The sequence below is a fragment of the Strigops habroptila genome, chromosome 1 (genome assembly GCF_004027225.2).
Source record: "Strigops habroptila isolate Jane chromosome 1, bStrHab1.2.pri, whole genome shotgun sequence".
Lineage (NCBI taxonomy): Eukaryota > Metazoa > Chordata > Aves > Psittaciformes > Psittacidae > Strigops > Strigops habroptila.
The window spans coordinates 5,739,495-5,752,336 of NC_044277.2; the positions used below are offsets into that span (position 1 = coordinate 5,739,495).

A 12,842-nucleotide genomic window follows, 5' to 3' on the forward strand; every position below is an offset into this window, starting at 1 on the left:
GCTTCTGTGTGAGCTATGGAAAGGCTATTTTATCAGCAGGTATCAAAGCTGTATGTTAACTTTTGCCTTCTAATTATTGTACCTAATTCTGTGTCCTGGTTTCAGCTCTAGCAGTTATTTTTCTCCCCAGTAGCTGGTGCAGTGCTATGTTTTGGCTTCAGTCTGAGAACAATGCTGTAACACACCAATGTTTTAGTTGTTCTCAGCAGCACTTACCTTGATCAAGGACTTTTCCAGTCTCATGCTCTGCCAGTGAGGAGGGGCACAAGAAGCCGGGAGGAAGCAGAGACAGGACATCTGACCCAAACTAGCCAAAGGGGTATTCCATACCACAGCACATCATGCCCAGTATAGAAACCGGGCGGAGTTACCTGGAAGGGACCAATCACTGCTCGGGTTGGGCTGGGTATCAGTCAGTGGGTGGTGAGCAATTGTATTGTGCATCACTTGTGTTTTCTGAGCTTTCATTTCTTCTCTTGTTGTTTCCTACTATTATTATTATTGGTATTCTTTCTATTATCCCTATATCTTTATTTTAGTTATTAAATTGTTCTTATTTTAACATGTAAATGGGGTTTACATTCTTTTGATTCTTCCCCCTATCCTGCCTGAAGGAGGGGTAGAGGAGGGATGAGCAAATAGCTGCATGGTGCTGAGTTACCTACTGGGTCTAAACCCTGACTTTCTGTTGTGTCTCAACCTCTGCATAAGCTTTTTAATGGTAATTTCTCATTAAGAGTCCAATGATTTTTGAACTGTCCAGTTTTCACTCGACATAATATTACCTCCAATATACAAAGGAAAACACATAATCTGTGTAGTGAGAACTGTGATTTGATTTTGTGTAGGTTTTTGCACTATTCTGAGCAGTCTGATTATAATACAGATATGGGATTAAAAAAATCCTATACTTGCACCTTAACACATGACCCCATACAGCGCTGAGTATCTGTAAGTGTCTCAGACATCTGCTCATTGCCTCAAGGTGTTTTGAGCTAGTGTCACTTGCTATAGACCTTGTTTTAAACACAGATTCAGATTTCAGTGACAGTTGCAGGTGCTCAGCAGCATTAGGCACAGACCCAAGATTTCATCCCCTCTGTTGGAGGATGAGGTTTGCTTTGTCTGAAGCACTATACTTGAGCTGAATTCCTAATTGAAATTCAGACTGCAGCTTAATAATGATTATTTCCTTTGCAATTGCCAGCAACTGTGATTTTTAGTGACAACAGCTCATTAAAAAGGAGAAAGTCTTTTATTCTGAAAGACATGCTTCTAGGTGTTTTGAGACAAATGCAAAAGAGAAAGCACATTTTCAGTAAACAGAAGCCGGAATTTTCTCATCACATCTCTGTGCCTGTGGTCATGCTAGAAGAAATACTGTATTACTCCATAAGGGTTTAGATTTTACATCTTGGATAATTTTGTCAAAGTACAATCCTGGACTAAATTTTCTTGCTTCAGCAGAAAAATGGTACACTATAGATGGGGTTTCACCTTTGGAGAACCTAGCTAAATATGGTTTATGTTATATATTTTAAGAATCCGACCTGTTAGAGCAGGCTAGATGCCTTTGACATTGCCTTCAGTGCATTATTGGTATATTCTGCTATTAAGAAATAGAATTCCTCTTGCCTAATTTAAGCCATCTAAAATTCGAGTGTATCTAGACCAAGATATTTCTCTAGGCTCTATCTGTTGTTACTGGAAAGAGACAAGCACAAACAGAAATCAGTTGTCCTTTTCCAATGTGTACCTCAGGATGGGTCAGCTCACTGTGTGCATCTGCTTGTTGTTTTCCACTGACAGAAGGCAGAACCTAGATGTCTCACCTCACCTTTCTGTGGCAAAAAATGAGTAAAAAAGCTGTATTTATAATATCCTGTTCCCAGTGAACAACTCCACCTTTTCACCTGCATTCCTTCCATGCCTGGTTGTACTCTGGTATACAATTAAAAAAAAAACAAAACTATTTTGATAATAAAATGAGTATTTTTTTGTTCATATTTCCATTTAAGTTTATAGAAATAGAACTTTTTTTTTATTCTACTAAACCTACTTTGCTGGCGAAAAAAAGACATTTCTAAGGAGTGAAGGAAGTGCTGATCAGCTTAATCTTCTATTATAATTTATTTATTTCCATTGATTATAGTTCCTTTAACTGTGCCAAGATGAGATGTGTTATCCCATGTAGTCCTTTCCAGGTGAAGGAACTGACAGCTCCCTTCATGTGCTGTGTCAGAAAATCCAATTAAAGTATTTTATTGACAATAAAAGAAGGGTAATCTTGCTGGTGGGACCTATTAGATGAAGGTACCAGTGTACTGGCTTATCATCACACATGATACATTCATTGTTTTTGGTGAGCTGAATCTGACTATGTTTAAACATGCTCAGCACCCGAAAACAAAGCAAACAATTAAACTGCTGTTAATTGAAGCTTTAAAAACAGCAAAAGCCTTTGAATTTTGCAAAGAAAATGGTCTAGATGAGAGTCAATGACAAACTACCTCCATAAATCTGTCAAGGGCCAGAAAGAGAGACTGGAAGGCAGGAAAGCCTCAGTTTGCTGAGAAACACACTAGAAGGCTAATGATAGAGACCAGAAATTGTGAGAATTATTTGAGCCAATTCTGATTGTTTTAAGCTGCAAACTTTGAATCTTGTGTTAGTTACAGGTAGGTAACCGGAAAGATTCATGGCTGTTTCTCAACCAAGGAAGCCTATTCTTCATTCAGCTGACAAGGAAACCCAAACAAATACTCACTCAGTGAGGGAACACAGCTTCAGAAGCACTGACTCTCAGTGTGCAAAGAGCAAGGATCCAACACACGCAGTACTCTACACACTCTGGTTACTCATGTCTTGAGTGATTTCTTTGACCTGACAGGACACCTGGGAGCAGATAACACCTCTGACTGCTCTGGTTCCCCCTGACTCCTTCAGCCGTTATCTCAACTTGCTGTCACATTTGCTCCTTTCTGCCACTGTGGTGGGGTGCCGCTGTTCCTGCATATTTCTGCCTTTGCTCTTATCAGACAAACCCATCCACTTTTGCCTTCATTGTTGTGATTGACAACTCATAAAGGTAACCTCGCCTTTCTCTTTTTATAGGTGGAAGATGCATTAAGTGAGGCAGATTTTCAGCTCAAGTTGGACCTGCGTTTTACTGATAGTGAACAACAGTAAGTGCTGGTCTAAAGCTCAATTGGTAATGTAGGGGTTTGTTCAATTGGGAAATTACTTTGAGAGTTCTTTGGGAAAAGGGGTAGCTTTGTTAAGCCTGTCCTTTGCCTCAGTGTTGAAGTTTTTCTGTTTCTCCTCTTTGTATTTGAAAAGTATATCTCATACTCCCATTTAAAGGAAGTTTTTCTCCTTGAAGTGTGAGATTTTCAAAGTTGTTAGGTGGTGGTCTATCTGTGCTGCTGTTAAAGTCAAATGGAATATGACCTGCGTGTGAGCAGGGGCTGTGGTTCATGAATGTGTCTATCTCAGGATACAACAGAATATTTTCTAGCTGAAGACGGCTGAAGAACATACTAAGCATTTCTATTAAGAACCAAAGCTGTGTCTTTAGCTTAGGAGGAAGAAGTCTTCCTACTGGCTTTGATTTCTTCCAAGTGCATTTGATTCCGTAATCTTAGGTGAAGTGGGAGCAACATCCCTTCCTGAGACAGCAGAAAGTGTGATCCCAGATATTATTCAGTCTCACTGAATCACGGAAAAGGCTTCCAATGACTTCAGTGACATGTACTGGGGACAGGAGGAGGTGCAAAGAAATTATCTGAGCTGTGTTTCATGCCAAGACTATCCCCCTGTGATTTTACTCGTGTCCATAGGGCCCTTAAAGAGATTTCAAGAGCAAGTTTCCATTACCTTCAAGATACAAAAAGTGTAAACTTGTTCTTTCAGGTGGGTGGTACTGTCATCAGCTGTGATGCTGATGGGTCTAGAAGAGAGAAAGAACATACATCAAGTGATAGCCAAGATTAAAAAGAGCTGAGACATTCAAGTTATGAGGTTGCTCTCTTTGTGTTCCAGGCTGAGAGATGTTCCAGCGATCCCCATGATCAGCAGCCGTACACTGTGTCTCCACTTCCACCCCCGGAGAGGTCTGCACCACCATGTTCCTGTCATGTTTGACTATTTCCACCTGTCAGTGATATCCGTCACGGTGCATGCATCACTGGTAGCATTACACCAGCCTCTGATCAGGTAAAGGATGCAGAAATGTCTCTTGAAAGGCAGAGATTCCACTTGTGAGTTCTTTAGATTATTGCATAGCAGAAGCAGAGAGGATAATTTAATTAAGGTTTTTGGTCCTGGGCTAGAATTCTGGAGATTGAGGTTTAGGGCCAGCCTCTCACACAGGCTACTTCCATTGATAAGGGTCTGATTAAAAACTAGCAAAACCTTTGGGAAGAGGTTCATAGATTTTAATTAGTCTTGAACTCTCTATTTCCCATCTGTAACATGAGGAAGGTGGAAATTTTCTTCTCCTTAGCTGTTTTTCTTCTTTAGTCTGAAAGGGACTAATAGCATTTACTTTTTTTTTTTTTCCTCCTGTTTTATAAAGCATTTAGGACAGTTGGAGTCTAATCTCATCTGTGGCCTCTGTGCATTAGCATAATTCATAACATGGCTAGAAGAAGGCATGAATGAGTCAGGACTGGATAAGGCTCTGTTGATTTTTTGCTTTGCGGCATCATCTGATTTAACTGTGTAGCAGTACAATTCTAGCTGCCACAGGGTCTAGGTGTGATTTATGTTATCTGATTCATAATGACAAGAAACTAATTCAGAATTCCTTTAAACAAAACAGGGCTGGAGGTCAATATCCTCTAATATTTAGAGCAGGCGAGGGGAAGCAAAGGTCTTTCTGGCAATTTACTTTGTGGCCAATCTTGTCATCAAGTGAGATAAAGAGTGCTAAGGGGGAGAGAACTCCTTTAGTCCTCAAACAAAATGCAGGGCTCAGCATTGTTCAGCTTCCCTTACCCCAGCAAGGCCTTGCTGTTTACCAAATGACCAGGAGACTCAAGTTTGTCAAATATTGTGCAGAGAGCATTGTCAGAAAGAAAAGTTGAAGCCATAGACCCTTTTTATCTCAGGTTTTGTGTCTTGACTTAATACATCTTTGCTTCGGTTCTTCATGTGTGTAAAGGCATTGCTTGTACTCAATGCCACAGAATGAATTGAGATTGTAAGAGGTTGAGTTGTGACAGTGATGCGCGTTGTATTAATGGATCAGACTGACATACCTTTATCCTGACATACCTTCTGCAGCTGAGGTACAGGTATAACTGCTGCGTCTCTCCCTGCTGTGTGTTGACTTTTAAAAATTGTGAATTGGATTGTAACAGACTCCTTCTAACCAGATAATTTTGCTCAGATAATTTGCCCATTGTTCTACTATATGAAAAGATGAAAGAACAACTTATCAGGCTTAATGACTGTTTTCAGTGCTTTGTTATCCTCTAATGAATGGGTCTTGCTACTGTTATTAGGCATAAATCGCCTAATATTTTTGCCTAACTGATGAGCAACTGTTCCATAGTCAGATTATTATAGCTTTTAAAATATGATATTGTGGACATTTATGAGCTATACAATATTTTTACTTGATGCAGTAAAAGGAAGATTTTTGATAATGCAATATAGAGTCTCGATCGCTTAAGCCAGTAAAATCATTTTAAAGTGTGATACTGAGGATTTAGCTGCTTCTTTTTATATCGGGCATTTTCTAAATATAAATCAGGGTGAAGACATTAGTGCCAAAGGATGCCAGTTCCAAGCATTCTGAAACAAAACCAGCCAACTAAAATCTGGTTTTCTCACAGCTCAAAGCTTTCCTGCTTGTCACTTATTGGAGTTTACTGGGAATATAGACAAAAAGGTTTAATTGTACAATCAGATCTTTATTTTTGTAGCACAATAGAACCCAAATGACTGCAAAATCTTTTTTGTCACATTATAGAAAAAAATAAACACCAGATAGTTACATTGTCTGGGAAAAATATCCATGCAGTATTTCACTGTGTTTAGGTTGCTACCTTGACTGTGCCATCATAGTATGTACTTTTCATGTACATACATATTGTTTATACACATATGCATACATATAAATGTAAACCAGCAATATTTCTAGACCTACCCTGAAAATAAGGATCACACATTATGTACAATTGAAATTCACTGCTGTCCTGAAGTTGTCCTGGAAAACAACTTTGCCTGAAGCACAGATATTTGCTCACATATGCCCTGTGGACTCAGCTTTTCATATCTTGTTAGCTTTGTGAGCAAATCCAATACTCTTCTCCAAATTTCTTGCCTGTTGCCTGTATTTAAACAGTGAAAACAGTAGGGAAACCCGCAAGACTGATTCACATCTTTCCCTGAAGGGTAGTGTACACCCACAAATAGCTCCTGCTGGGCAAATCTTGCCGGAGTGCTTCCATTGACTCCTGTTTTTTGACAAGAGAACATTTTGATGTTGATGTTTGTCCTGGTTAATAATTCTTATATAATAAATATTACATTAGGTTTGACACTTTGAAGCCCTCACCTTTTACCAAACCAAAAATGAGTGAAATTCATGTTTTTGGGATCCTTTGCAGGATTCTACACCTGGGTTGAGGCAAACCCACAGTATCAATACAAGATGAAGGGATTGAGAGCACCCCTGAGGAGAAGGACTTGGGGGTATTGGTGGATGAAAGATTGGACATGAGCAGGCAGTGCGCTCTTGCAGCCCAGAAGGCCAGTCGCAACTTGGGGTAAACTCAAAGACACATGACCAGCAGGTCAAGAGAGGTGATTCTGCCCCTCTACTCTGCTCTAGTGTGACCCCGCCTGGAGTACTGCATCCAGCTCTGGAGTCCTTAGTACAGGAAAGGACTGTTGGATAGGGTCCAGAGGAGGGCCACAAAAATTATCAGGAGGCTGGAGCACTTCTCCTAGGAGGAACTGCAGAGAGAGTTGGGGTTGTTCAGCCTGGAGAAGAGAATGCTCCAGGGAGACCTTATTGAGGCCTTTCAGTGCTTAAAAGGGACCTATAAGAAAGATGGGGAGAGACTTTTTAGCAGGGCCTGTTGTGATAGGACAAGGAGTGATGGTTTTAAACTAAACGAGGGGAGATTCAGGCTGGATGTGAGGCAAAAATTATTTACAATGAGGGTGGTGAAACACTGAAACAGGTTGCCAGAGAGGTGATGGATGCCCCATCCCTGGAGACACTCAGGGCCAGGCTGGATGTGGTTCTGGGCAACCTGATCTAGTTGAAGATGTCCCTGCTCATTGAAGGGTGTTGGAACTAGATGACCTTTGAAGGTCTCTTCCAACCCAGACTGTTCTATGATTCTATGAATCTATGATTCTATTCTATGATTCTGGATGGAAATTTTGTGATTCAGCTTTTCTAAAGAGTATAACCCTCAGCTTTTTAAGAGAGTCCCAATTCTTGGCAGCTGCTAATGGTTTTATGCATTTACTAAGGAGGTGAGAGGCTGGGTAGGAAGGTAATGAGGCAGACTTGCAGTCAACTTACCTCCAGCTCTGTTATCTCTACAACAGTCATATTCGGTCTATATGTGGGATGACCAGGAGCACAGTGGGATGCTCTGGGGCTCTGACCACCTTCTCTCTTGGCTCCTTGAGCAGCTGCTCAATGCTGAAATGCTGCTGCAGAGGGGACTTTGAGCAGCAGGAAAGGGGCCGGGTGGCTTTGACTTTGCTTTACAGAACACTGAGCCAGAGCTTGGTTAAAAATTCTCACTTTAACCTTTAGAGTTCTTTGACTTCTCTAAAAAACACCCTAGAAGTGGCTGGGGAACCTGGACTACTTGAGGCCAAGTCCAAAACTTTGGTTTTCCAGGCAGAAGTGCAGTAATAGGGGAGAACAGGGATGTAGCATGCAGTGGTTGCAATAGCTGTTGTCTTGATCCAAAACACTGCTTCCCTCACCCTTGTCTTGCCCTACACCCAAACCCTTCCACCAGACACAGCAGAACATCGTGACACCACTGCGTGCCAACCACATGCATGCTCCCTGCACTGATAGCTGCTGTGCAGGGCTGTGGTGTCTGCACTGATTGCTTTTGGCAGCTGCAGATCACAGAGCTGTATTTTCAGACTTTTGGGATGTGGGAGGAATAGAGGTGAACCTAGAACAGGATCTGAGGGCATGTCTCTCTTAACATCACAGAAATGAGACTTCTCTTTGGAAAGTAAAGGGCTTGCCTATGGCGACCTCATTTTACCCGGGGTGACAGATGATCCCAGCAAGTCTGTCAAAAGATAGAAAAATTGAACAATGTTCAGGCTTCAGACTACTCCCCTGATGAGTGCACTGGCTTTCACAAACTGCTTAAATACCTTTTTTGTTCTCTTACCTAAGCTCCAGAGGGTAAGTGTGCATTGGCAGTTGCAGGAGGAAAGTGGAGTTAGGGCTTTTGGGCACCAGTTTTCTGTTTGGTATAGATCAGTTTGGTTTCTGGCCTGAGGCGCTAACTTTCCCCTTAGCTCTCAGTTACCAACTTCACAACTGGTCCAGTCTGTAACTGCAACCAGCAGTTATTAGTCCAGCATCAGCTGTTAGAAAAGGTATTTTGCTCCAGCACAGTTCAGATTTCAAGAAATATTTCTGCTTTTCCCAAAGGGATATGTCCGTGGTGTACTATTTAGTCTCAGGTATGCTGCAAGCTGCCTTTGTTATATTGGACTCATTTAGGAAGCAAGCAGCAAGAAACATGGTTACCTGCTTCATTAATTCTATAGACCTCTGCACCACTCCTTCCCATGAGGAGTTAGCATACGCTATGGTTTGTAAGTAAAAATACAACTTGTAAATAAATTCTGAAACAAGTGCTCTAATACATACTTTCTCCCACACACATAGCTTCCCACACTGAAAACAATGCCCTATATGCTGTTTCCTGTTAAGCAGCATGGACAATAGGATCTGGTTGGCATGTCTTATACTGCAAATTTATCCAGTGACTTCAAATGATTTATACTTTCTTCCCCTAAAAGCTTACTGGAAACGTAGGAGCTGGTTTTCAGCATCAAACTGCTACTCTCTCTACAGGCTGGTCTCCCTAAAGCTCTGCTTTGCCTAAGGACTGTGCAGAATCGAGTTCATTTGATGGCCACAGCTTTCTGGGTGTTCCTCAACTTTCTATTCTTTTCCTCACTTTCATACATACATCTATGCGAAAAGCAATGTAGACTTTCAGGATTTTACTTGTTAACATTGAATTCTTAATTGCCCACATCCAAATCACCGCATGAGAAATGTGAAATCTTGGTGGCATCTCAGATAGGCAACTAATGTAATAGAAATTTTTCTGGTGGAGAAACCAAGACACAGATACTGAATTTTTCGGTGACTTGAACTTGTTCTGCTCTGGGAAGAGGAAATATAATCAAAGAAACAGAGACTATTTGAAGGTTTCAGCCCTGACCTAGTTCTGCTCTGCTCCACCGCACTGAGGAAACAGGCCAACCCTGGCCACCCTTGAGCAATTTTCTCTCACCTAAATTCTTTTATTCCCAGGCATCCTATTGTTCCTCAAAAGCACAGCTGATATGTCTATTGTAACACACACTCTACTACCCTGTGCACCTTGAATCTGGATGCAGAACATGCAGGTCAATTTTTTTTATGATTGTAAATGTAGCTGGCACCTACTTATGGGCAGTTTATATTCGAAACTGCCAAAGATGTAATTCTGGGTAGTAAAGTTAATGAATTATCTTCTCTCTGCATCCTATTTAGAAATAAATTAATCCATAGGAAGAAATGCAATATTTATGCGGTAAAGAGCTATTGCTTCCATAATACATTTATTAAAATAATACTGGTTTATATTTTTTCCTCTAAGAACTCTTGCATAAGAACTAGATGGGTTTTCCTTTGCATTTTCTTTTATTTGTTACTCTTTGCTATGTATCTGCAAAGATAAACCTCCACTTTGATATGCCATTCTCCTAAGCTACCAGCCAAGATGTCACATAAAAAATATATGACTATTTCTGAAGCAAACTTTCAACTTTCCCCCCAAAACCAAAAAGGAAAGTAACCCCACCCCAAACTAAATAAATGTCACCACATGACTTGACCTGCTTTCAAGTTTTATAGCAACTAAGGTTAAGTTCAGGACAAATGAACCAGTGTTTTCCAGCAATCAAAATCACTAAGAGATTTCAAACCAGATCCCCCCCGACTCTGTTTGGGATGTAGGAAGAGATATCTGTTTCTATTACAAATTTAATTTTAATAAATCTTATCAGTTTTACCCAAGGAGCTCAGAACATTTTATAATCACTGATTATAACCTTAGTGAAACTCCTTGTGTAAGAGAGAAATGTGCAGAGGAGCACAATCTGTCAGTATCCACGTTAGTCTCAAAAATGAGTAACAGGTCATCCATGTAACCTATGTGCACGTGCTGGTAGTAATTTGCCAAAAGCCATATTAAAGTTTTGAGTTAGAACACTGAGGGAAACCGGTGTTGTTCATTACATTTTTCCTGACCTGTGGGTTCTGAAGGACATTCCTGGTGAAATGCAAATGGTGCTGTCAGTGGAGGATATGAGGATTTGATTCTGTGTGTGTTATTTCTATAAGACTTACTTATATTTTTCATTTCTTTAAAATCAGAAATACTTTATGCATAAGGGACTGACAAAAAAAGAAGCTTTTTTTCCATATGACCTCGCCTAAATGGGAAGCAAGTTCATTTCTTCAACTTCCACTCCTGGTTCATAAAATCGTAGAATAGTTGGGGTTGGAAAGGACCTTAAGATCATGTAGTTCCAACCTCCTACCATGGGCAGGGAAAATCACAAGATTATAATTTCTGGTCATTAGAATATGATAATTGTGGGGCGTTTTTGTTTGTTTTTACAGTTTGACCGTTTCATATAATGTCAGCTAGGTTTTTTCCAGATCCCAATCTTAAAGTTTTTTCTTTTTCCATTCCGCTGAAAACTACAATTCATGAAGAAATCAAGTTTTGCTCACCAAAAAAAAAAAAAAAAAAGCTCTTAAAGCTATTAATTTTGAAAAAAACGGTGAATGAAAAAATAAAAAAAGTTATTTCTTTTTGGAGGAGTTTAATCTCAAAGGGAATATTATGCTTTATTAAACTGGCCTACAGCATTTATTCTGAATTACTTCAATAACACATCTGAATTAACATTTATCAAGGCCAAATCCATTATGCTAGGGAACTGCCATCTGTTTACATGTTAGAGAATTGACCACAGAAGATAAAATATAGGAATGATTATTTAATATTTTGCACAATATAGGATCTAAAAGGTACCACATTCAGCTCTCCAACAACAGATTCAAAACAAACAGAAAGTCCAGCACATGTTACAATGTGCAATTCATTCCAAAAGATGTTACAAAGACCAAAAGTATAAATCAAAAAGGCAGATTCATAGAAGGTAACCATGACTGCTGGAAATAATTGCCTGAGTATAACCTCTGAGTCAGAAAGTTCTTACATTTTGATTGCTGGTATCTTGCAGGCTACACCACAGGAAAAAATAGACTTTTCGAGGCAACCTGTATGTACATACAAGGCATGTATGTGTCCATAGATGGCTGCTATAAGAACTATGAGACTTCTCTGAAGGATAAAGATATCTCATGGATAAGGTCATCAAAAGAACAACTAAAAAATAAAATAAGAAAAAATTGTTTCTTTCAATGAAAATATTACTTCTGCACCCATGTTAATTCTGTCAAACACACACACATTACCTCTTTTGACCTTCTTCATCCTGTCTCAAAAGCTAAGGTTAACATACAGGATAAGGATATAAATGTTTATATTAAATCAATGCTATTAAATAGTCATGTAAATAACCAAGAGTCAAGATTCATACAAATGAACGTGGTTGCAGGAATAAATAAAATAAGACAGAAATTAACACATTATTGTGAGTAAAAATTGTCTTCAAGTATTAGGGACTTCAGAAAGCATTAGGGGAATTTTAGCAGTTTGTAAGCTTTCCAGCTAAACTTTCCCTCCCAGACAGATGACATTATGGCAGGTTTCCTGAAAAAAGGTTTTTGTTTTACAGTGCTATATGAAATCAATTTCCATAAAACCAACAGATTTAAATCCCTTCTCTGCTGTAAAAGCAAAATATAAATAAATTAAAAAGGCATTAAAAAGTGCTTTTCTCTCCCTTAAAGCCTTTGAAAGCTTTGCTAATATTCAAATGAGGAGGTTTTGTGTGCAGGCAACATTTGTTTAAGCTTTTCTCTCTGATACCATAGCAATAATTTTTTTATTTCTGCTTCCTGAGCCTTTTCAGCAAACCAGGGCAGACAATATTATCCAATAACATCTGAAATTACTCAGAGCAGTTTTTACCTCTTGGCTCTTTGAAATTGCTTTAGTTTATTTATTTATTTTTTTATTAAATGTTGCATGTATGAAATACGTGGAAAGACTTCATGCTGTCCAGAAGCAGACAGCTGGAAATTTCTTGGATCACAAAAGTTCATACATAGAAATATATGCTAAGGTCTTTTACCCTCCATCCCCTTATGGAATGTTCTTTTTTGTCAGTGTATGAATGCTAGGTGATATATAAGAAACAGCAGTTTGACTTGAGGCAAGGCAGGGATTTATGATTAACCTTCTGACACTGGTCCAATTCCTAATTTTGCTTGAGATTTCTTTTTCTGGCGTTGCACACATCACTCAGTTTCCCTGCATATCAGAACCTCACCAGTAATTTGGGTGATAACAAGTATTGCTGACCTTGCATTCATCTTGTGTCCTTAGCATAAGCATCCGTTCTTTTGTTGTGGGTTTCAG

At 39.5% G+C, this 12,842-nt stretch overlaps 1 protein-coding gene across 4 annotated transcripts in view; it reads left to right on the plus strand.

The window, feature by feature from the left end:
• FAM135B (family with sequence similarity 135 member B) overlaps positions 1-12,842 on the plus strand; it is a 205,928-nt gene that overhangs the window by 126,105 nt on the left and 66,981 nt on the right. For all 4 annotated transcript variants that reach the window (XM_030502179.1, XM_030502196.1, XM_030502206.1 and 1 more), the window contains exons 5-6: positions 3,115-3,185; positions 4,042-4,215. In XM_030502179.1, the coding sequence (XP_030358039.1) occupies positions 3,115-3,185; positions 4,042-4,215 (245 nt within the window). The remainder of the gene's footprint in view (positions 1-3,114; positions 3,186-4,041; positions 4,216-12,842) is intronic.